This window comes from Danio rerio, chromosome 13, assembly GCF_052040795.2.
Source record: "Danio rerio strain M-AB ecotype USA chromosome 13, GRCz13ab, whole genome shotgun sequence".
Taxonomy (NCBI): domain Eukaryota; kingdom Metazoa; phylum Chordata; class Actinopteri; order Cypriniformes; family Danionidae; genus Danio; species Danio rerio.
In genome coordinates this window covers 26,584,499-26,609,846 of record NC_141033.1, presented here as the reverse complement: position 1 = coordinate 26,609,846, position 25,348 = coordinate 26,584,499, and the positions used below count along the sequence as shown (strand labels likewise).

Below are 25,348 nucleotides of genomic sequence, written 5' to 3'. Positions count from 1 at the left end.
ATAAATTCACATTACATTTACAACTTACTCTCTGTATTCGGTGTTTCTTAGCATGTAAAATTATTTGAAAAAAGCCAGTCATGGCTGAATTATTTACAAGTTGACACTTTGTGTATGTAATGCAAGCAAAATAATTTGAACTATGACAGACATGAAAGAATTACATGCTGCAAATTAAATTGTGGTGTATTCAGAAAATTGTAATAACTAATGTTTACAGATTACACACTAGAAATAAAAACATCTCGAGACTTAAGTAAAAGACATTAAAGCAGAATGTCCAAAGTGGACTTTATTGAACCCTTTGTCACAAAACTGGGGTTTTAATGCTCGTCTAAAACATCACCGTTTTTATAAAAATATGTGATATGTATTTTGCTTGAATGTAACAGCTGTCAGGTGCTAAACTGTTGTCATTTTGGTACTGATAGTGGGATAAGATTTTTGACTTGCTTTAGTGAGTAACTTCAGTTGAACGGGGTCATATTATAAAACAACTGCTGGTGTTCCATAATGTGGATGTATCGTGAATCTGAGTCTTATCTCTAACTAAAGTGGGTGTGAGAATTTAGAAACTCTTATAATGCAAAAAGCAACACTCTGCAGTAGGCAGCACAATCTCAAGGTTTGAAGTGTCTGTCATAGAAAAAGTGCAGTTGTGAATAATTAATTGAAATATTTTTTTTTCTAGTGACAATGTAAATTTAAAATAGTGGCAAAAGAGTTAAAGATGAACATTTCTCCAATTATTAAGCGTAACAGATGCTGACTTTGTTGTGCAACACAAACACTTCTGTTCAATCCTGAGAAAATCTATTTAGTTCTTTTGAATTATAGCTGTCAGTTGATCTGCTACAAATAATTCCTATTAAAATAAAATGCTTATGATATGATCAAACTCACTGAGAGGAAAAAGATACACAGCAATGCACAAACTCCTGATCTGTGGTTACTACAGCAACTAGACTTTTATAAATAACATTAGACTTAATTCAATGGAGAATAAATTACGTTTGAAGTAATTGTGCATTTTTAGGTTTGGACTTCATTGTTTTTGGCTAAAAGCTGTTATTCTTTCTGCTTTGAAATCTGCATGAAGAAAAATGTCAGATTAAGAGTACTGTTAGTGTGAATATGTGGTGTCAAAGGCAGTGCTTGCAGCCCTCAACGGCCGTAACCACTTTCTCAATACCAGTTACTGTTTAATTTGTTTTTCGATTACCATTCTAACCCTTACCAAATGCCTTTTATGCTCACAATCTGTTCTCCTCTTTGGCAGGATGACTGGAGTGGCATTAATTCAAACCGAATTCAAACACACAGTAATGCAGATGACAAAGACCACAGCCTTGAAAGTCTTCCTCTAGGTAAGAGCCAACCTGACATCTCATGTGCATAATCGTGTCAGGATTATCCCGCACTCATAATTCAACTTTTCCCTGCTTCTATCCCAAATGAATAATGGAGTGTTTCTTCTCAGGTATGGGCTTTAATGAACCGCCCGCACGAAACAAGGCATATTTTTTTTTTTATTCTTTCATAAACAGGACTTAACCTGAGGTTATCTGTGGAAGCAGGTGTAGAAAGTCTTACTTGAGGGCTCCTGAAATGCATGAGAGTAATTTAAGTGTGGCTGTGTTACGGGCCCTAAGACAAGAGCTCTGTTTCTTCGCTCTTTATTCCCCTTTTTGTAAATGTATTCCAACTAAACTTGGCTGCTTAATACATTATGATAATAACATATGCTTTTTATAGACTTGCTGCATTTTAAAGTAGTATTATAGTAGGTTTTTGAATGCATTATTTATTTCGCTCGTTAGTTTCTATGGTGCACAATCACTCTTGAACTGTGGTCCACGGAGAGCTGTTCTATTAAATTTGTCATAAACATCAGATTACATTCATGTGTTGTCGCATGCCACACAATATGTTTCCCTGTCTGTTGTTGCTCTCCCAGGCATCGTTACAGGGAATCATAGGTAGGATCTTGTATCCCAGTGTTACTTTTGTTATTTAGGTCACCCCAAAGATTTGCACGAAGCTGAACGTTCACCCAGGAGTACCTGATATCATCTGTAATAATTAAGAAAACAGATTTTAAGCAATAGTGCGCTGAAAATTAGCCATCTGCTCACCTTGTGTTTTTCGCATTCATTTTTCTTTTTGTCGAACATGGGGAAAACATGCATTAAAAATAACTGTACAATGACATTTTAAGTTCATTTTAAATTATATAAATATCAGTTTGTTTTAGTAATGACCTGTAGTTCAAAGATTTGCATGGCTTGACAGTAACTTTTTTTGATCACCAGCCACTTTTGCCAGTAGATTTCCAACATTACTAGCCACTCGCCATGTTCACTAGCCACAATTTTGTTAATAGGGAAAAGGTTTTATGTACATAAATTTGACACTGACATGCTAAAATGACTTGATTTAGATTTTGTGTTATGTCCACATGCATTTCACTTTTTGTGTGTTGTGTATGACCTTGCTTAATCTGCATGAGGCAATGTGTTGTGGTTTCATGGTTTCATAGTGTCATGCTGCAATTAGTTTTTATTACACATGACTTTTTACGGCTTAAAATTAAAGATCTACCAAATTTATCTGACCACAACAAAAATAAATGATTATTTCTTGTGTAAAACAAGCAAAATAAGGCTGTATACATAGATTTTTCATTCAACATAATGTTTCTTTAATAAAAGTGACATTTTAAAAATAATTATTGTCAAGCATCTAAAACAGCGTATAGTCCATGTCCCGGCTAAAGGTCCCAGATCACCTGTTAACTAAATGGAGAGTTCTCCTAATAAAACAATTGTATTGTAAAAAAAAATAATAATAATAATTAAACCATATTTACAAAAACAACTATAAGCAAAACCTTAAGCAATGTGTGATAGTGAAAGGATCATGTTAACGTTAGACCTGATAATAATCTGTTCAATGAATAGTGGAGCTCTTGAAAGCAGGAAAACTGTGGGTGCACGAGCATCACCATTTGTCAAGTCTATTTCAAAGAGAACCAAGTTGCGTTTTCTCTAGGCTTGGTTGCTTCGCAGAAGGAAGCGGAAGCTTACACACTTTTTAAACAGTTGCGAACAATTAATTTTGTCAGTCCTGCTGCTTCTCGATTCTAAAATCACATTTGCATGCATATTTGGCCATCTTTATTGTCGAACCCTGCTTTTTAGAAAACTATAGTTTTAAAATAATTTAGCCAAAGTAGCTAGTGGGAGCGGCTGTCTTACCCGCTACAGCTGAAATTTACAATACAAAAAATCGCACCAACAAAGTATTCTGTTTTTCTAAAGGGAACTGGCAAACTGTTTGGGGTTAAGCCAGTCGTCTTTGAGCTGTGCAATGCCAGCTGTATGGGACGGGATTATCCGCATGTCTAGCAGGTATATAAGGTTTCCATACCATGCAGTTGACCAGCCAAATATTAAAGCGCAATTTGCACGCCCGCGGGTTTTCCCAATTTAATTGGCGCTATCAACTGCGTGCACATTGCTATAAAGATGCCATCTGAAGATGAATGTGCATACATGAATTGGAAACATTTCAGTAAATGTGCAAATAATATGTGATTCTCAAATGTGATTTGGCAGCTGAAATGCCGGTGGCGCTGCCTTGATATAAGCGGAGGGGTGCTACTATACTGCCCTAACAAAGTGTTCCTCTAACACATCCATGTCTCTCACAGACACGGATACTACTCCTTACAGTAAAGTTTCACCCACAATTGAGGCAACTCTCTCCTCAAAAGGGTGTTAGTTCAGCATCCCCTGGTCCCCTGCCTGTTCGGTCCACACTCTGACGGTGCGCTGATGTTCTCCACTTAACCTGCACTTTTACGTCGGATTATTTCTTTTTTTATATCACTCACAGTGCGATGTTCAGATCCCTCTGCGTTAACTGTGTCAGCGAAACTCTCCCACTCTATTTTTTTCTTTTGTTTTGCACCCGTGCATATTGTGCTCAGTTTCACGTTAATTCCGATGTACAAAGAGAATTTGACGGTTCGCAATGTGTTAATTCAACGCAAGTTTTTGTACATGAGGCCCCTGTTCATTTTGACTAATTCAGATCATGATTCAGATGCACATTTTGATTTACAAAATAAAAGATGCATGTTTTTAAAGAGCCCCTATATGCATTATAAAAGGTCATATGTTGGTTTTTGTGGTCTCCAACAACAGGCTGATGTGCATGCAAAAAACACTTACATTGTCTTATAATATGCATTTATTTTTACCTAATTATCCAAACGACTCCCATATGATATGTTCAGTGATTCATTTGTTCCCAAACCCCTCCTTTGCGTGAGGCTAATCTTCGCTGATTGGTCTGATGACCCAGTCTGTTGGGATTGGTTGACTGCATTCAACGCAAGACTGAGATAAAAACGCCCAAGACGTAGACAGAGCACAAAGTATGTGTGAGCACAATGCTGTTAAACACCAGCACATCCTCTATTCTTAACCACAACCCTAAGTAATAACAACGACACACATTCAGTATTAATCCACACAGTTGCAAAAGTTGAACTAATTTGAAAATTGACCAAACCGCATGTGTACACAGCTGATGGTGGCCATAGCAACAAACAGCACAAAGCACATTTAAATCGGTAAAGGAAGAAGCACTTGTCGTGTTTTAAACCTAGTTTTTTGGACGTGATATGAGAAATAGCCCATACACATTTAACCTGAGAGATGCATTACTAGCACTGATCTATAACCGATATGAACTGCCTGGAACGATTACAAGTTTACAACACACAATTACATACATATTTTGGAAACTGAAAATATTCTCAGAAAACAAGGCAACCTGTTTAATAACACTACACATTGTGTTGGAAGAAGAAACACTTACAATATTTGGAGGAAGAAGAAACTGGCCAATATAAACTGTGTAACAGTTTCTGGCAAAGTTCCATAAATTTGTTGTCTTTGCTAATAGTAATACGTCTTTTATTATCAATTAAATGGTGAATCCGGCACTGCAAGGTAGGTTATTGTGTCAATCATCAGAAAAATGACAGGAACAAACACAGTGCATGGTTGGCTATACTGTGCTGTGGTTGTGAAAAAGAACTTTAAACCTTTATTCCCCACAGCCGCATGTCTGGTTATCTCTCAGTGATGGTAATCTTCGCATCATGATCAATCCCATTATCCATCGCACTCCACTAGTGTCTGAAGGGAAAGGCGCGTTCACATTTTACCGGATCCGGCACTTCATATTTGGTATTGTTTTGTATCAACATGGATACAAACAGGCAAAATATCCAGATGAAGACAAGTCATTTAAACGTTTCAGAGTCAAATCTTTTATTAAAAAAATCTATATTTCTAAACAAGGTGCACTTTCAGGTAACCCTCAGCTGGATGTTTTCATTCACTTAGAGTGTCTTGCACACTGCATGCAAAGTTTTTTTTTTCAAAAACCCATAAGAGGGGTTCTTTAAACTAATAGCCTAGTAGTGCAGTATTTGAGCTAAAGAGTTACAAATCAGAGAATACTGGTGAGATTATGCAGGGTTTGTGAATTCCCAGCATGCACAGCATCATGAATAAATTATGCCTTTAATGTTTGAGGATTATTGTTTTGCCATTTGCACTGAAATTTAAGTCATTATTCATGAAAACCTTTGTATGTATCTTGAGTCAGAAACAACAAACTCTAATGGCTTGTTTCCACGGAGCAGTAGAGTACTGTAGCATGAAATTAGCTCATTTTATGAATATTAATAATCAACAATAACGGTTTATTCTTAATTATTAATATTCCGGCTTAAGCTTCAGTCAGTTTGGTCAAACAAACATATGATTGTAAATGATCATGCTCGCGCGACCGAGCGGATTCCCAGATTATGAATATTAATTATCAACAATAACGAATTATTATTAATAATTAATATTCCGGATCAATTTATTGTCAATTTGACCAAACGAACACAAGCAGAGCCGCCGCTCTTCCGAGCGGACACTGTAATCTATTCATTTAGAAAAAGGGAATTTAATTGCTACTTCTTGTGAAGTAGATTAATCATTCAAAAGTTTTAAACAACTTATAATAGCTAGGCAGGGGAATCTGTATTTCAGTGACATTTTCTCGTGAGGCAAACAATACAATTCATTTGATTATAATGGAATTTATTGACTAGTCAGACGTAACGAACAAACAAACGCACAAACATACATTAAACACAAAACAAAGGTAAACCACGTGGAGATATCGGGTCTATAGAACGTGTAACAGCAAAGAGAAATAGTAAAGCTAGAAAATATAGATTTCAGATTAAAGAGTGACAAAACTTTCAGTTCCACACGCACCATTACGGACCACCAAGGTTATAAAAAACACCTTTTTGATAAGGGGCACAGCTTAATCGCATAACTAAAATCACCTGGTTTTTCATGTCTGGCGGTCTCTCTTATGCGTCTCTCTTCCGTCGTGATGAAACTACTCTTGATGTCCTTTGATGCGTGGAGTTTGTAATGCAGTTCGGACGAACACGATCGCAAACTTTAAACTGAATTTACTTTGCCGGAAAATAAAGAAAGCGTGGCGGGAAAAAGTCCATGCGGCTTAGAAAGCCACGTGTGGCCCGAGGGCCACCGTCAATGATGTTCCTTTTGGGACGTTCTCTTTCTGCCCAGATGTTTGGGAGGGCAGAATGAGTTATACCTGCGGGTCACGTGACGACCCGTACAGCATTAAGACCAATGATTTCAGGGGAAAGTTTGCGCGCGAACCTTCCTTTGTCTCTGGGCTGCGCGTATGCAAATTTGAGCGCCCGCCTAAAGCATGCAGACAGGCATTTAATACAGGGCTTTAAAGAATAAAGCAATGCGAGTTATGGTCTCGATCTATGCATCATGTGTTATAAAATGTCGAGGGCATTCTATTGACACCAAACACTCTACAAGTACATCACATTAAAGGTACATTAACATAATTCCCATATCTTTACATCATTGATGCTTTTAAAAAGGCCTGAATGGAACATGCATACAGAATAAAGAGAGGTTACACCGGTAAGAAAAGTCAGAAATGAGATACAAAGTTTACAAAACATAACACATGGGTTTTGTGCTGGTTCTGGATTTGATGAGTTCATTTTCTTTCTGTCGGAACAGCCTCGTGGGGGTGTATGTGTGTGTGTGAGGGTATTTCGAAAGGAATGTCTTTGAAGTTTTCCTGCTTATCTATCCAGGCCCCCTGAACAACTTAAGCTGTCACGAAAATCCAGACTTCTTGGAGCCAGGAGTCGTAAAACCGTTCTGTCGGACCGTGATAAAATCAATAAGAAATTTTATCTGTGGACTGTACGCTACATATATCCCCCCTTTGCAACGAAGAAGGTTCGGAGAAAACCTTGTTGGTTGAAATCTAACTTGACGTACAGGATGGGTTGGAGGTGAGTTTCCTTCGACCTCCGTTGCTGGGTCGACGAGTCGTGGCTTAGACTCAAGCAGTTTTGACTTAGCTTCTTCATGCTCTTTCCCCCCTTTCCTGGTTTCACGCAGGAAAGCTTTGAGGGGGAGGTCAGGGGTGCACTTGTCCACTGGTGCTTGCATCTTATTGAATGGCGAGGCCCTTGTTAAGGTGTGCTTCCCTGTTGTCAGGAGGCACGGAGTGGTAGTTGTTCCGCAGTTTTCCAGAGATGAGTGATAGAGGAGTATAGTTGTGAGGTTGCAGTGGTCTTCTGGTGAGACTGAGGTACAGGATCGTGGCTGTATCCTGTGTAGAGAAGGAAGAGAGAGAGAGAGAGAGGGAACAGGGGAGAGAGTAGGTGGAGTCTGTGATGACTGTGCTTGGCTGGGCATTCCACTGTGACACCGGTTGCAGGGTCTCTACCCCCTTTCCTGGCTTGTGACCCAGTGTTTGTTACTCTGGTTGTGATACGTAGGTTTGAGGGTTGGCTGCTGTGTAGCTGAGCGTATACAACCAGGAGTCTTTGCCCTTCCTGTGTGATGTTGGTAGTGCAGGGTGGGTGCCTCTGTCCAAGTTGTTTACATCATCAGAAGATATGCCATGGTCTGGGCTGTGTCGTCGGTGCTGAGAGACACTCTACCCATTTGGTGTACTGGCATATGAGTTCAAGGGGAAGAGAAAGCGAAGGAGAGGAAAACACAAAAAAAAAAAAAATTGTTGCTCCTTGTGAGCCCATGGAAGTGTCCCGCCCGATCCATCTGGGTGTCTGATCATGAGAGGATGGTTTCTCTGTTGCTGTGGTGCTCGGTGAATCAGCGCCCTGGGCATGTTTTGCTGTGTGCAGGGTCAGTACATTACCCCCCTCTGGCTCTGAGGCAGCACGAACTGTGGTGTCGTGGGGTCTTCAGGGACAACCCAAAAAGGATTCACACGCACCTGTTTAAGATGTAGGAGGTGTTGAGTGACATCTGTGTTGAAGCAGAGGTCAGACAGAAGGATCGGGTGGTAGGTGGGGTGAGTGGTGGAAAACTAACAAAACAAGAGACAAAGTAAAAGTAAAAAATAAAACTGGTCTGACGTGAGGAGTCAGATGCCTACGTGGTCGCAATGTCGTTTGCGACATTTGTCGGGCTGGTGAGATTGGATGTGGCAGCTAGGCTAGGCAGGGTTGTTGGCTGCCGGTTACAGCTGCCAGATCTCGGGGTTTTGGTTGGGTGGTGACCATGGTCCACCGTGTGATGCACCTTCTTGGTAAGGGCATCGGTCCAGTCATTCAGGTCCTTGTCAGTGCCTGAAAGTTTGAACTGTTCTTATCTTCTTCTGTAGACGACCATGATGTGGTTGTCAGTGTTGTGGTCGCCTACTTGGGAAGAAGAAAAAGTGTTGACGTTTCACGGGCTTGGGGTGGGCAGTTCTGAAGCCTTTTGTTTCCCCCCTGGGAGGTGGAACGTGAAACAGAGTCTAGCAAGTTGGAGTCTGCAGCTAAGTGCACTCTGATGTCATGGGCTGCTGTGCTTTGACGGGTTACAATGGTGGCTGCCATTTCTGCATACTGCGGTGGTTGTAGGAGCATCCATCGACACAGGTTGTGGGCATACCTTGGCACGCATTCTCATCCCAGTACTTGGGAGTACTTGAATGACAGGTTGGCAGAGGTGGCTGGGGTTCCTCCTCTACAGCGTTGCCAATTGTCTGTCAGTTGTACAGTCTTGGTAAACAGCTATGCTGTTACCCAGCGTGGATTTGTGGCTTAAGGTGTAACGCGGGTCAATACAGTGGCCGTACTGGCGTTAGTCTTTATGCCATCCCGGATGTGCTGACTGTTCAGTAACATGACAGGTTGGTGGCAGGTGTCTATGATGGCTTCTGTGCTCCAAAGAAGTTGGAGAGTAGTTGTTGAAATGGCACCCACCGTGCAGAGCGATGTTGTTACACAGTCTTAGTATTTGCCTTCTGGCGCAAGGAGTGTCTTACTTGCATATGCCCAGACGTTGTCTCACTTCAATCGTGGCCAGCTGTTGACCTTCCGTCAAACAGTAGGACAGCCCTTTTTGACAGGGTGGTCACGGGTCGAGAAGTCTTTGAACAGTTCTTAATGACGTGTCTGGAGTAGTTGCACCCACTTAGGGAGCCGCTCAGTTCGGAGACCTTGCTAGGCGGTAGTCTTTGCGCTAGCCAGTCAACTGTTGTAGGCCATGGACTATCTCCTTTGAGTGGCCAGACACGGTGGTACTTTCATTAAGGATGTCATCAACGTAGATGAGGTTGCCTCTAACATAAGCATCGGGATATGCTTTGTTCAGGAGGGTGTTGCTTTCGGCTGGTGAGCTGGCCTAGCCGACGGGGCACCTCATGATCGTTTAGTGTCTGTTGTTCAAGGTGAAAGCTAGCTTATGCTGGTCATTTGGATGCACAGGTATTGTCCCGAAGGCGGGGACCACATCAAGCGTTGAGTAGATGGTTGGTCCTTGAGTTCTGGGCACTTCCTGTTCCAGTGGTGTCATTGGCCCTCGTGACAATGCATTTGCTGATTTAGCTTTCTATGGTCAGGCACCCTTTGACCCTGGGCTTGAGGATGGGCCAGATGGGTGCCGAGCAGGTTTTGTTGCATAGCCCGATGTCCTTTTTCCAGCATGGAGTTGGATATTTCCATGTGAAGGTCAGTGGGACTTGCAGTCTAAAGAGTCTTTAGTGAGGGCACCGTGGTAGTTATACAGGATGTGCTGACGTTTGTCGGTTGGCCTCATCCAGCGTGGCCTCAGCATGTCTGTTCTGTTGAGGAAAGTGCCCTGTCTTCATCCATGTTAGTGATGGGGTGACGAGTGGCTGGGCACACGGCAAGGAGTTAGTCCTCTGTGAGCTCACTTCTGCCTACCGGTTCTTTGTTTACTGGTAAGACAGACGTGAGTGTGGCGAGCTGGAATGGAACAGTATAGTCTGTGTTTTCTAAGCTCCCCTCTGGTGTCGTTGCATGTAGGGTGAGGCCACTAATTGGCCCAAGAGTTCAAAGTCATGGAACTCGTAGCAGACCAATCGTCCCAGTAGGTAGTCTTTGGGGATTTTTATGTCAGTTGCCATGCAGCTATTACACATGACATATACTGTTCATGAGGACAGTTCAATTTAGGGTATGGCTTCCAGGTTGAGGCCCAGTTTTATGCCCCTTCTGTTGTTGGTTGGAAGAAAACCCAATGTATGGTTTAGAGTTCGGCCTTTCGTATGGAGAGCCACATAGAGCACCTGTTTGTATAGGCTGGCACCACAGAGTTTCGTTTGCTGATGACGGAGCAGACCTCTGGCGTGGTCTGGCCTGAGTGGGGCTTTTGAGGGTGACAGCCATTGTTGTTGGCTGTGAGAAGTGTGGGTGCCTATCACCAGTCGTTAAAGGTGTCTATATATATGCCTGAAGATGTATCAGGCTATTAGCTCTGATGTAACGTCGTGCGGGGCCGTGAGAGTTAGGACGGGATGGGTCAACCATCCGCCATTCCGATTCAAGTTCAATGTGCAAATGCTGTTGGCAGTTGTCATGTGTGAGAGTTCAGCATTTGGACAGTAGTGTGTATGCTTGTTAGTTGAACACAGGTATGGGGGTGTGTTCAGGTGGAGTGTCGCACAGTGCGAGGCTGATGGCTGCTGGGTTGTCTGCTCACAGTGCAAGTACAGTGTCATTCACAGTCCGGTTATTCAACATTAAGCCCTTTGAGGCCTGGGGCAGCAAGCGTTGGGGTTGCTAGCTGGTTTGAAGGCTGCAGAGTAGCGACCTTGACCCCCTCTATGTTGTTGAGTTTTGGGTTCTCGCGGGTTCCAGCAGTTTCCCGCGACCTCGGTGACCTGACAATCTGTTGGGATTGACCTGATGGCTGTGAGAGAGTTCTCGCACTTGGGCCCAGATTTTAAAGGGGTTCAAAGTTCGAAAGAGGTTCAAACATATCCAGCGGATCTTTACCATTCAGCAGCAGGTATGTGCCCATTGGCGACGGGTACACGGGGTGCACTGCAGTCATGGGACAGTAGTTACTTGAATGGGAGCGATGTATGTGAGTTGAACCTCAGTTGGGCTGTATGATTTGCACAATCAGCCTGCCTGGTTGGCAATTAAGTGTTCGTTTTAGTCTCTGAGCTCTTGCTTTGAGTTACTCAAACAGGAAAGATGACATTATTGTGAGGTCTGCTCCCGTGCTGACGCGCGTTTTTCATCTTTCTTTCATCTCCACGGTTACAGCCAAGTAGCGCGTTGTTGCCACGCCATTTTGGTCAGGTTCCCCAAGAGTTGAAGTGCAGGGGCCTGAGCAGTTGTTTGTACGCAGGTGTGGCTGGTTGGTGGGCTGTGGCTCAGGAGGTAAACAGACAACCAGACCAGTGTTTTCTGGTGCCTGAGGTTGCAAGCATGGTGGCACTGGCTGCTTCTTGGGGGGAAGCGTGATGCTGCAGTTAGGTACACAGTCTTTAGCTTGTGTTGGACTCGCAGTACTCTGCGGGGATGGAGCAAAAAGCAGGTGTTCAGGGGGGTAAAGGGTTTTGGACCCCCTCTAGTTATAAGGAGTCTGGCTTGACTTCCTGTAGGGCCCCTTCAAGCTTTTAGCAGTTCTGCTGCTCATGACGCCACTGTGCCGTTGTTTGGTGTCAGGTTTTCACCTTTGGCTTTCTCTGGCGTGTAACTAGCTGGATGCTGGTTGCTTAAGATCCTAGCTACTGCAGGTTGGTCATTCCTTGGTTGCTGTTAGGCTCCTTTTGGGCTGCTTGTGGTGAGTGGCTTGTCCCAGTGTGTCTCTGAGCATCCTGTCTGGTGTTGGGACATGCGCCTTCCTGGCGGTGCTGTCCTCTGCTGGCGGAGAAAGGCTTTAACTCACTGTTGGAAGTCTTGCGGCTGGGAAACAGTAGCGTGCCTTTTAAAGTCAGCTCCGGATGAGACTCTGAGACAGGGTAGCTTGTAGGTGCTTGACAGTCTTTCAAAGCAGTCTTTGTTTTGAACAGATTTTATGAGCTAAACTCTGCCGCTGTTGGGTGGCCAGGGCGTGGGGGCAGGGCATTGCCCGTGTGCGGACTCACCACAGAAAGCAGGTTTTTGGGAGAGAGAGGATCTGGAAGGTGAACTCCTCCTCCGTCCGTGGCTCATTTCCTGTCTTGAAGTAGGGTTGGTGTAGTCGACTGCAGAATGCTTGTGAGGTCTCGTGGCTGTTCTGAGACCCATGGCGACAATCAGTCCTTACTCTGACACGGGGTCAGGTAAAACACTCTAGTAAGAGCTCTTGCATCGGCTTGTAATCTGCTTTGATGGCACGGCGCTGTTGATTCAGGAAACTTCTTGCCTCACGGCTCGAAGTAATTCTTAGCAGATACAGTTTGTCACAGAGAGTGGCACTTGGCCTCTGTGTAAAAGTGTAAAAGTCAATGTCTTAGATTTAGGGGTGCATGTCGTCGCCTCCAGCAGGGTTTGGGGTGAAAGTTGGCATTTCCCTGGCCAGCTGGTTCAAGTATTTGGCTGACAGATGGTGTCTGTCATGGGGGACCTCTTTGAAGGGAGTCCTGGCCCTGTGTTGCTGACGGGCGTTGCTGGAATGCTGGCTGGCGGGGTAGTATGAGTTGGATTCACCCCCCTCTGCTGGTCTATCCAGTCTTGGCTTGTGGGCTGACTGTGGCACTTCCCCAGTCAGGTAGTCACATGGGTTGTAGAAATGTGACAGTTCTGGGTGAACTCTGGTAGGTTCATGCTTAAAAGTCTCTTTGTTGGGTTCTGTGTTGGAATTTTGCTCGGGCCCTCAGCCGTTGACTTTAGAGGCTTTGACCCGAGCTTCACTGTCTTTAGTTCTGCTCTTTACAATAGTGTTTCAGCTTGTAGCTTTACACTCAGTTCATCTTTGGCTTTCTCCTCTCGTCGCTCCTTGTGTGCGTTGTCCGCTTGTAGCTCCATCGGGGCGCGTGTAGTCCGTCCATTTGCTCCAGAAGTTCGGCGTCCTTTTCCCTCGTCGTCTTGCAGGCGTCCTGGGCTCGATGCTCCAGCTGGTTGAGACCCTTTCCTATGGGTCTGGCCGGTGCAAGGGTGAGGTGTGTCAGGGCCCTGGAGAGTTGAGTCTGGGCTTGGCTGTCATGGCTCTGGGCTAGGTCGTTCGCCCTCAGCGGATTAATGCAGACGTCCAGCTGTTCTCTGCTTGGCCGCTGCAGCTCCATGGCGTCATTGGGCAGGAGGTTGTGGGTTAAGCACTTAACCAGGCCTCCAGTTGGTCCCAGTGAGCAGCGGGCTGGGCGCACTTGACATGCTGGTCTGTTGGGTGAGACAGAGATCACAAGGGAGAGAGAGAGAGACCCACATGGCCAAATCGAGTGGATGTTAGCATTGTGCTATATTATTAGTCTGACAGGATTGTCAGCTAGGGGGTATGAGCCGGCTAGACGTTGGTCCTTCTAAGGATCCACTGGGGGCCGGACAATTCGGATGTCGAATCTGGGTGGCTAGATAACAGTTGATATCTATGTACTGGCCTCAAGGCTTTTAGTCATGCGCTAGGCTGTGCAAATTATCAATCAATTATTTAAATCACCCTGGTGGTTCTCAATAGCGTGGTCTCTGAGCAGGTCAAAGTAAATAAAAATAATTAAGTAAATAAAAATAACAGTAACCCAAAAACAAAAATGAATAATACTAACGTTAAGTTAGACAAAAAGGCACCTCGCTCGGACGAACGAGTGTACAGGGAAAGAAAAATGAAAGAAAATACTAATATGGATATCAGTAAATATGAATAAAAATAAAAAAACTGAAAGACAGACAAGGATGAGAAACAAGGGAGAAAGAGAGAGAGAGAGAATAGCAAAACCTATGGGCATGTCTAAAACGTTCGTTTTATAGTCCTGTAGTGGGCTAAGTTTAGACTAGGTTTTACATGCTATTTACACTTGGTGGTGAGTGAAAGGCAATCAGATGAAGGTCGCAAGAGCGTGCTATCTGGCTAGACTTTCCCCAACTCCTACTGCAGTCGCTATCAGATCACTTGCCTATAATGTAACTCGGTTGTGAACTCACACAGCGTACGCTTTTAGCACAATACGTAGCACTCAAGAAAGTCACTGACCGCCTGGCATGATTCAAAATTGGGTTTTGCCTGATGATTCCGGTGCCGCACTAGGCCTGTAGAATGAGGTGGCCAATCTCACTCAGGCGGGCACGTGTGTGGAATCATGACAGGGTAATTAACCAAGATTGATCGTATGCCAGTTGACACGGACGGTGCTTCTTGGAGTACGATTGCTGATGCCACTGTGATCCACACAAGCCGGAGAGACAAAACGCCAAGGTATCTAACGCCTCCTTCAGCAGGGGTCAGTTATGTCAGACAGATGAACCCAATCTTTTGATCTGCAACCTGAATAACCTGTACGCTTAACCACACAAGCACAGAGGACTCGGGTCCGGATACGGGCAGTACTATGGATCTACTATTCTGGGCGAGCCAGTTGGAGTAGGAATCTTAGTATGCTGTAGTATCTGATGGATAGAGAAGGTTATCACCCTGTGATGGAGGGAGGCTAAAGGAAAATTAAATCGGCATAAAAGAATCTAAAAGAATAATCATAATAATCCCCTATAGGTAAAAGCAGTACAAGACGGCTTAGAAAATGTAGAAAGAGTGCCTTAGTATTCAGGGGCATCTACAAACATTAATGGGTTAGCCCAACATGTTTTTATCAGATGTGGGATCTATAGATTGATAGCTCTGAATTTAGCTTCAGACTAATACTTGCCCTAATATAGTTATACTTTCCCTATAAACTAAGAGGTGAGGGAATAAATAAGGCATGAGGAAAAGATGGAGAAAAAAAAATCAAAAGGGAAGAAAAATTATGCCTATTAATGATAATAATAGAGAGATTAAAGGCTATTCCCCAAATAGCAAAACCAACAAAATCAAAATTAAACATGACCTAAGTTTAGAATAGATTATTGGGAACTTGATTAAAAATCAAGTAATAACAAAATAAACTGGACAACGGTATTAAAATGAAAAAGACAGAAGGCAGAAAATTAATAAAAAAAAATTGAAAGTAACAAAATAATTCATAATACCAAAAGAAATAAAAACAGACCAATAATCTATACTTAGGTAACTAAACTATTGTTTGGATAAAATAATAACAGGGAAAATAAAATGCTTAATCGAAATTAAAACAAATTAACTCCAAACTGTTTGACCATTTCAGACCACTTGAGACACAATGGTGGGCGGAACTGATGTGAGAAGAGCAGGAGGAGACAGGGGGAGATGTTTCCGAGTTGCACTTCACATTCGGTTAGCCTTGTGCTAAAGTTTGTTAATGTCACAAAATGTGAAGGGTTGGTTTGCTTAAGCATTAGCTGGCGTTAGCCGCTAGTAAGTTGTTACGCTTTACGCTTCGCATCCGGTTAGCCTTGTGCTAACAGTTTGGTAATATTAAGACGCGAAGGGTTAGTTTACTTTAAGGCTAGTCGTTAGAAGCTAGCGAGTGGTTTTGCCCTGTGAAGTAAACCGCGTCACCAACTCTGCCTCCTGAAAGGCGGATCTTATGCTTTGGGGTGGTGACTACGTCATTCACGCATGCGTGCGCGCGCACGAGTTACGTGGACGAGGAGTCAATGAGCGCTCGAAGAGCCGATTTATGAATGGGAGGAGTTCTCATTCATAACTTGGTATGCGGCTGACTTCACAAAGGCAAAGCGCGAACCACTAAGATTCGCACAAGCGGTCATTATATATCATGTTGCCGTAACATTGATAATAATATTCGACCATTACAATTAGACAAACAAACATAAAATGCGAGACGTCTCTCGAGGCGGTGCACGTTTGTACACAGATTTGGTCCGGACGAGCATAACTGAGATATGGGAATTCACATCCATATCAGATTTTGGTACCATTTAAAAACACGCTTATGGTTCTGAGAATTCCTTTCGTCAGAAAGCGGTTAACAGGCAAGCTTGCAGCTCCCGAAATACATTAATTTAGAACCGTCCAGCAGTTCTGAAATTAATTTCGCACGGCGGCGAAGCAAAGAGGTTAAACGTTAGGCAGCTAATCTAACAGTTTGAAACCACGGGAGAAAATAGTCTAGAGGTTTTCTAGCTATAAAGGCCTTTTAAACGGACAGGTTTGGGGTTTCCAAACTGTCTTACAAGCGCTGAGAGAGGTGTCTTTTCCTCCGACAGGCACACTAATATATTTAAATGATTTGCAGAACGTGCGTCTCAGCAAAATCGATTCAAAATATATATGAACTGCAGTTTAAATTGTTACACTCTACACGGGCAGCTCTCTGCTGTGTTTAGTGAACAGAATGGCTGGAGCAGGATTTTCGTCCTCCCAGTTTCTAAGAAAAGGAAATGCTTCTCGCGGTCCTTTTTTTTTCTTCTATAGCGCGCTTAATAAATCACCATGAATTGAAAAGTTTGTTTCACAGAAAATGTTTGGAAAACTGCCCGCATTCTCCACCAATATATGTAGCATGAAATTAGCTCATTTTATGAATATTAATAATCAACAATAACGGTTTATTCTTAATTATTAATATTCCGGCTTAAGCTTCAGTCAGTTTGGTCAAACAAACATATGATTGTAAATGATCATGCTCGCGCGACCGAGCGGATTCCCAGATTATGAATATTAATTATCAACAATAACGAATTATTATTAATAATTAATATTCCGGATCAATTTATTGTCAATTTGACCAAACGAACACAAGCAGAGCCGCCGCTCTTCCGAGCGGACACTGTAATCTATTCATTTAGAAAAAGGGAATTTAATTGCTACTTCTTGTGAAGTAGATTAATCATTCAAAAGTTTTAAACAACTTATAATAGCTAGGCAGGGGAATCTGTATTTCAGTGACATTTTCTCGTGAGGCAAACAATACAATTCATTTGATTATAATGGAATTTATTGACTAGTCAGACGTAACGAACAAACAAACGCACAAACATACATTAAACACAAAACAAAGGTAAACCACGTGGAGATATCGGGTCTATAGAACGTGTAACAGCAAAGAGAAATAGTAAAGCTAGAAAATATAGATTTCAGATTAAAGAGTGACAAAACTTTCAGTTCCACACGCACCATTACGGACCACCAAGGTTATAAAAAACACCTTTTTGATAAGGGGCACAGCTTAATCGCATAACTAAAATCACCTGGTTTTTCATGTCTGGCGGTCTCTCTTATGCGTCTCTCTTCCGTCGTGATGAAACTACTCTTGATGTCCTTTGATGCGTGGAGTTTGTAATGCAGTTCGGACGAACACGATCGCAAACTTTAAACTGAATTTACTTTGCCGGAAAATAAAGAAAGCGTGGCGGGAAAAAGTCCATGCGGCTTAGAAAGCCACGTGTGGCCCGAGGGCCACCGTCAATGATGTTCCTTTTGGGACGTTCTCTTTCTGCCCAGATGTTTGGGAGGGCAGAATGAGTTATACCTGCGGGTCACGTGACGACCCGTACAGCATTAAGACCAATGATTTCAGGGGAAAGTTTGCGCGCGAACCTTCCTTTGTCTCTGGGCTGCGCGTATGCAAATTTGAGCGCCCGCCTAAAGCATGCAGACAGGCATTTAATACAGGGCTTTAAAGAATAAAGCAATGCGAGTTATGGTCTCGATCTATGCATCATGTGTTATAAAATGTCGAGGGCATTCTATTGACACCAAACACTCTACAAGTACATCACATTAAAGGTACATTAACATAATTCCCATATCTTTACATCATTGATGCTTTTAAAAAGGCCTGAATGGAACATGCATACAGAATAAAGAGAGGTTACACCGGTAAGAAAAGTCAGAAATGAGATACAAAGTTTACAAAACATAACACATGGGTTTTGTGCTGGTTCTGGATTTGATGAGTTCATTTTCTTTCTGTCGGAACAGCCTCGTGGGGGTGTATGTGTGTGTGTGAGGGTATTTCGAAAGGAATGTCTTTGAAGTTTTCCTGCTTATCTATCCAGGCCCCCTGAACAACTTAAGCTGTCACGAAAATCCAGACTTCTTGGAGCCAGGAGTCGTAAAACCGTTCTGTCGGACCGTGATAAAATCAATAAGAAATTTTATCTGTGGACTGTACGCTACAGTACAATACAGAATAGTACACATTTATTTCTGTTTTTTGGCAAATAACAAACAGTACCGTAGCACTTTTTGGTATGGCACTTAAAAAGGTGGAGCTAGACTTACTGGAGAATGCTTATTGGTTTTCAGGGAATTTTAAATGCACATGGTTCTTTATAATATAAAAATATTCACATTTATGCATTAAGATTTATGCATGATCAGTTTACGACCATGAAAAGTTGACACTTGATATCTGATATTGGCCACATTTAAAACAACAATCTGTACGTTTACATGGACACAAATAGTCAGATTTTTAAGAGGCCACCATGTAAACAGATTGTTGATTACCTTAACTTCTTGTTGTTTTACATGCATTTTTTTTCTCTTTGGTATTTGGGCTTATTGGAACCTAATTAGTATAAAACCTAAGTATCCTCTTTTGATTTGATGTACTTTTAGAAAAAAAAATGATTTCCATATAATGATGTCAGACTTGTGGTCTGAATTTACATAAAACACCTTTTCTTGACTGTTTTGTAATGCATATTTAACATAGAAAAAATTTTGTTTTGAGACTATCAGAGAGACAATCAGAGAGAAAAAATATTTTTACATTTTAAAAACATTTTTTTCCCCATTTTGGACAGTTAAAAATAGTGTTTGGGACAATTCATATGCTGCAAACAGTTGCCAGATGACACTGTATGTCTGTAACGAAATCTAAAACACTCAAAGTATTTTAAATAGCCACTTAAGAGCTAAAATGTGCTGTCCATCCACGTATGTTTCACCTAATGTCCTAGGAGGTTAACTTAACTGAAGTCATAGTAGTAAACACAAATCAATCTAATGAATCATTCTTGAAGTGCAGCACAGACATGTAAACACCTTATTCAAACTATTACCATTGTGCAGGACTTTTCACCGCATTCGGTGACAGGATAGGACATATAAACATTTGATGTTTGACCAATGTCTTCTCTGCACCTATGGAGTCAGTCCACAGCCATGCGCATCTCTAAGCGCATGCTGTCAATTCCTCGGGAGTCATTACACCTTCCATAGCAATTTAACAAATGCTGCTTAGGAAACACATTCGTCATGCGGTATCAAGTTCCATTAAAGCAACACTCTCCCAAAAAAAAGTAAAATGAAAAAAAAGAATGAAAAAAAGTAAAATGAAATGCCTAAAATTACATGAGACTCTATAGGAAACATTGGATAGAGTGGTGATTTAATGCTGTTAATCGATCTTACCATGTAAAACGGGAACATTTGCAAAAGAAACTTGTATAAACACATTATTGTTTTGTCTTATTCAGATTTAGGTAAATAACTTGATTACTGATGCACATGTAAACAATAGTCAGTGACAAATACGACAAAAAATCTTGCCGTTTACAAACATTACACCAACTGAGCATTGTTCAAATGCCACATCCCATCTTTTTATGACCACAGTAACACACACCTTGTCACTAAGCTCAAATAATCTTCAAATCAATTAATCTTTACTTCTAAAGTGCTTTTTACAGTGTTCTGGTGAATTAAAACTGGTTCTTTACAGTTGTCACAGTTCAGTTTAGTTCAGTGTCATGCAAATGTCACTGCTTAAAGCAACTCCACAAATGCCAGGTCCATACAAGCCAGTGGCGACAGTGGTGAGAAACATACTTTACCAATTGATGGAAGCGAACAAACTGTGTTAATAAAAAAAATCCTTTTTTTGCAGCTTATACGAAATGCGTATAAAAAATTACTTGAGACACTTTTTTGAACTTATGTTCATTCCACATAGATTTGTAAATGTGATTTAGTTAACCCAAGCAATTTGTTTTGGGATGACATGAAGGAATTGACCCTTTGCTAAGCCACACCTAAAAACCGCCACCCACTAATCGTGGCTTAGCAACCGTAGCTACGTGCAGGGGCTCTGTTAAGCGTTCGAACGAGGGAAATAAGCGTTGTGCAAATGGATTGTGCAAATCTGATACCCGGTTGCGTGGATCAAGCTGTGTGAGGGGCACTAAAGAAACAGAGTTAAGTTGGTTTTGTTTCGATTTTTCCTGACACATTCAATGATAGACAGACGGCAATAACTCACACACCTCTTACCCTAAACGGATCTAAACCGTGTTTCCTAAAAAATACAAAGCAGGTTATGTTTCCCAGCTGTCTTTTTCCTACTCGATATTATGAGCACTGCTCAGTTTAAGCCTTCACCTTAGTAACTTAGTCATACAAATTGCGAAGAGGTCATGAGTTATTGATCCAGAATATACGAATCTGTGAATCTGTTGTTAACTTTACTAAACCTCATATTTACATCTGTTTCAAGCTACGAATATTTGAAATTATAAATCAAGAGAACAAAACAGAGATGTGATCACAAACTGAGCACTTGTGATCAATATACTTTACCAGCAGCTGTTTTACAGTCAGTTATAAAGAGAACACAAACACATTGACAGTAATAGGTAACTTACTGTACATTATTATTAGTCAATGGTGCTAATATTTGGCACAAATCCATCATTTTCCCCTTTCTGGTTGCTCTTGCTATAAATGAATGATGTAGAAGCACTGTCTGCGTGTGTCCTCGTCGGTTAGTAACGCTATATGCCATTGCACAAGAATTAATCTATCAGGCTTTTTTGCAAAAAAAAAAAAAAAGAAAAAAAAAGAGAGAAATTACGGTTTAATTAGTTATTATTAGATACTTTCTAAATTCCTCTTCTGCTGTGCATGAACTAAGCTGTTGAATGGTCAGCGTATGAGGCAGCTAGGCTAAGCTAATGTCAATTTTAATTGAATTATTCATTAATCGGTCGCCTATTATGTCGTGAATATACCCTTAAAATGCATACTCCAGTCCATTTTTGTCTGGCTTTCACTGATATCTCACCTGTTCGGCAAAAATGACTGATTTTATCCCGAATGTCTGACATCAGCGCGAATACACATTAAAAAAGACTTGCCAGGCACGAAAGCTTGACAGGCGTAGCAACAGTAACTAAGGAGGGCGGGGCTTAGCAAGGGGTTAAATGTGTGAAACCATGAACTTTTAACAGTCTAAAGAAAAAAACAGGCTAAGCTTAATCTGGTTTCTTGAACATCTCTAAGTTCATTGAGCTTCAATGAAGTCATCAGATCTTAGGCACAACAAAGCACCTTTATGCCAAGTTCAGACTGCAGGATTTTCAAAATAGTCATGTCACAGATGTTTCCACACTGCATAACTATCTGGAGTAGTGTTTCGTTGTTGTAGAAAATGTGCTTATTTAACTCCCCTGGCTTTTAAAGGGAATTAGCAATTTCTCCTCACCTTTTTTTTTTTGACCTGGTTGTGATATTGCTCAGATGACACCTCAAACCAATATGAGTGCTCCAGCCTTATTTCCACTAGTTTTTTCTCCATTTTTTGAGTCCAAATAGGCCAAAAAGAAGCTTTTTAACTTCTCCCCCATCCTCCCGCTGGCCTGCTAATACCTATACTAGTGGATGCTGCTGTCTGATTGGTTGTAGGTGATCGCTGATGTTATTTTCATTCAGAACACATTTCACATTATATCACTGACTGATATTTAGCATGCTAAATATCTCACAGGTGTCTACATCTCATCTGCGATTCTCTAAGATTGTGTCTTTGATAATTCATAGTATGTGATTTGTCACTCGCGTAAACGAGCACCAATTTGCCTGTAATTTCAGGCATTTGACTTTTCAAAAACCTGTCAAGACTAAAATCATGCAGTCTGAACTCGGCATTAGGATGTGTTGGAACTTCATATTGCTCAAAATGGAGCAAAGTCATCTCTGAAGTATAAAGGGGCTCCAATCCGGTACAAATGAGGTGTTGGCTAAAAAAAAAAAAAAAAAAAGAGTCTCTTGAGCCACTTGTGTCTGTTGCAATTTTGCAACCAAGTATGAAGTGTATGCTCACTCTGGACGGGATTGAGGAATAGATCACATTGTCATCTTGTATTTCAGGATGGAAAAGCCGTGTCGTTCGCGTTCTTCCTCCTTCCTCTTGACTGTGTGCATTCTGCGTGTCGAAGAGCAGTTTGTCTCAAATCTCACAGTGTCAAGTGAAGTGTGGAGGTCGCAGCTGAGACGCTCTGTTCTCTTTTGAGCAGATAATTAGTGTGATGACAACCCTACAGTCCTCAGCTTTCCACCTCGCCCAAGGAGACTTTGAGGTTTTCTGGTGTGTTTGCGCTTCGTTTTTAGAAGCATTTTGCATTTGAGATGTCAGAATTTGATACTCCAGCTTCCTGCAAGCATATTTTAACCTAAATTACAAGCCTGAGCTATTGAGATGACCTTTTTTTCTTAATCTCCTGTCCCAGCTATTGCAGAGGGCACACTTTATTTATATTGTGTCACAGCACTGTTATAAATGTGACTAACACACTCTGGTTCATCAGTGCATTTTGGTGCATTGCAGTTCAGGATGATTAACCTCAGCTTTAATTAACCTGTGCGTCCCAGATTATATCTCTTTTGGGCAACAGAGTGTAACCGTGATTCATCCGACATCTCTGCATTATTATTATTTGCCTAACATGCCTGATTCTAATGTTGCCTAATTGTAGTTAAGGATTTTTTTTGCTGATGCAGCTTGAGCTTTTGAATTCCCTCAAATGGCTTGAATGAGGGCTGCTTAGATTAATATTTTATGCTGCGTTTGCATGTTCTGTGCAGATCTGAAACTATGCTCCTTTAGTACCTTTCTGGGACGTTTCTGTTTTTTTTATATATAATGTTGACCAATGATCATCCTGTAATTGCATTTCAGAATGTTTCAGGAATCTGTTTGTGAACTATTGTGGCACTTATAGTGGGCGTAGAAGGGTATACAAGGAGGGGAAGACATGAAAATTGTATGGTTCATTTCATACAGCATGCCAATACTTTCAGAATTTTGCCAAGTATAACTAAGTTGTCCTTACAAGGAAAGAAATAATAATAATAATAGTGATTACACCACCTTTATAATAATAATAATAATAATAATAATTATTATTATTATTAGTAGTAGTAGTATTATTAAAATATTTAAAGATTTACAATGACAGAACAGTGGTAAAGGTGTCTCTTGTCCTCATATACAATAATATAACTGACAACATATATAATATATATAACTGACAACAACAATAATAAATCACAAGTACTACACCAACTAATACTACAGAAAGTTACTAATATTACAGCTACTACTGCTGATACTACAGCCACAACCACGACTGCTACTACTACAATGTCTACTACTACTGATACTATTACAACAATGAGATAATCAGATTTCGGACACAAGTCATAAATCAGTTTTTGCAAGGGTAAGAAAATGGATGATTTATCCACATATTGACCAATGTAATTTTAGGAGAAGACAACAACAAAGGAACATTTTCTTGCAAGATTCGTACAAAAGTGTAACACGGTTTCTAATCCATGGCTAAAATGTAGAGCAGTTTTACAATTCAGAACATAAATTGCTTGATTTTGAGCAAAAGGTTTAACAATGATCTTCTGAACTAATTTTTGGATTTCTTTCCAGTATATTCTAATCATGTCCCAGTCCCAGAATACACAGCACCAACATTACATTTTCACTTAAAACAACATTGAGAACAGTAGGAAATATATGATTATTATTATTATTATTATTATTATTATTATTATTATTATTTATTATTTAATAATTATGTATCATACACATAACTACAGTACCAACATAATAATAATAATATTAATAATAATAATAATAATAATAATAATAATAGTAATAGTGATAATAACACTGCCAAAAAATTATAATATACGTATTAATATAATAATAAATTCTATGCAAAAACTAATTATAATAATTTATTATTATTAGCATCATTATTAATTGTTATAATTATAATTTTAACTACAATCTAAAAATAATAATAATAATAATAATAATAATAATAGTGATAATAATAGTGATTATAATTATTTTCTTTATTATTATTGTTTTTAATATTATATTATTATTTTGGTATTGTAGTTAAAATTATAATTATAACAATTAATAATGATGAATATTATTTCCATTTAGATGTCAGTTTTTATTATTTTTATTATTATTTTTTAGATGTCAGCTATTATTATTATTATTATTATTATTATTATCATATGATTATATAATGATAGTTGTATTTATTTTTAACTACACTGCACTTATTATTACTATACTACTACTACTGAATGATAATAATAATAATAATAATAATAATAATAATAATAATTAGGATTGCTCCGCCAAAATGTTAATAATAATGACTATTATTATTACTACTACTACTATTACTACTACTATTACATAATAATAATAATAATAATAATAATAATAATAATTAGGATTGCTCCGCCAAAATGTTAATAATAATGACTATTATTATTACTACTACTACTATTACTACTACTATTACATAATAATAATAATAATAATAATAATTATTATTATTATTATTACTATTATTATTGGGTTCTTAAAGCTTACACAATGCTCCTATGTGATAAAGAATCTTGTGATGCAGTACTAAATTGTTAATGACCATATGGAAGGCATTAGCTTTCTTCTTTTGCTCCTCTTACTAATTTGAAATGCTGTCCCTTGTTCATGAACAATGGCTTTGGCATGTCGTCTTGGCCTTTGAATGGGTGTTAGCGTTCTGCAGGATAGTTGGCATCAGTGGCATGTCATTCTCAAACAGGTCGGCCTCATTTTAATTCAGAAGACGTTCACCAGAGCCTCGCTAAATTAATTGCTTATA

The 25,348-nt window shown here is 40.4% G+C and overlaps 2 protein-coding genes and 1 long non-coding RNA gene across 4 annotated transcripts in view; 2 read left to right on the top strand and 1 right to left on the bottom strand.

Moving 5' to 3' along the window:
• cog2 (component of oligomeric golgi complex 2) overlaps positions 1-25,348 on the top strand; it is a 198,537-nt gene that overhangs the window by 27,519 nt on the left and 145,670 nt on the right. The window lies entirely within an intron of this gene.
• The window catches only part of galnt2 (UDP-N-acetyl-alpha-D-galactosamine:polypeptide N-acetylgalactosaminyltransferase 2), a 180,791-nt gene that overhangs the window by 85,978 nt on the left and 69,465 nt on the right, over positions 1-25,348 (top strand). For both annotated transcript variants that reach the window (NM_001128351.1, XM_087278403.1), the window contains 1 exon segment: positions 1,280-1,367. In NM_001128351.1, the coding sequence (NP_001121823.1) occupies positions 1,280-1,367 (88 nt within the window).
• LOC147841066 (uncharacterized) lies at positions 1,181-22,401 on the bottom strand. Its single transcript, XR_015505954.1, has 4 exons — positions 18,560-22,401; positions 3,973-5,729; positions 3,299-3,924; positions 1,181-3,260 (listed from the first exon to the last, which is right to left on the bottom strand). It is a non-coding gene; the product is annotated as an uncharacterized LOC147841066 (long non-coding RNA).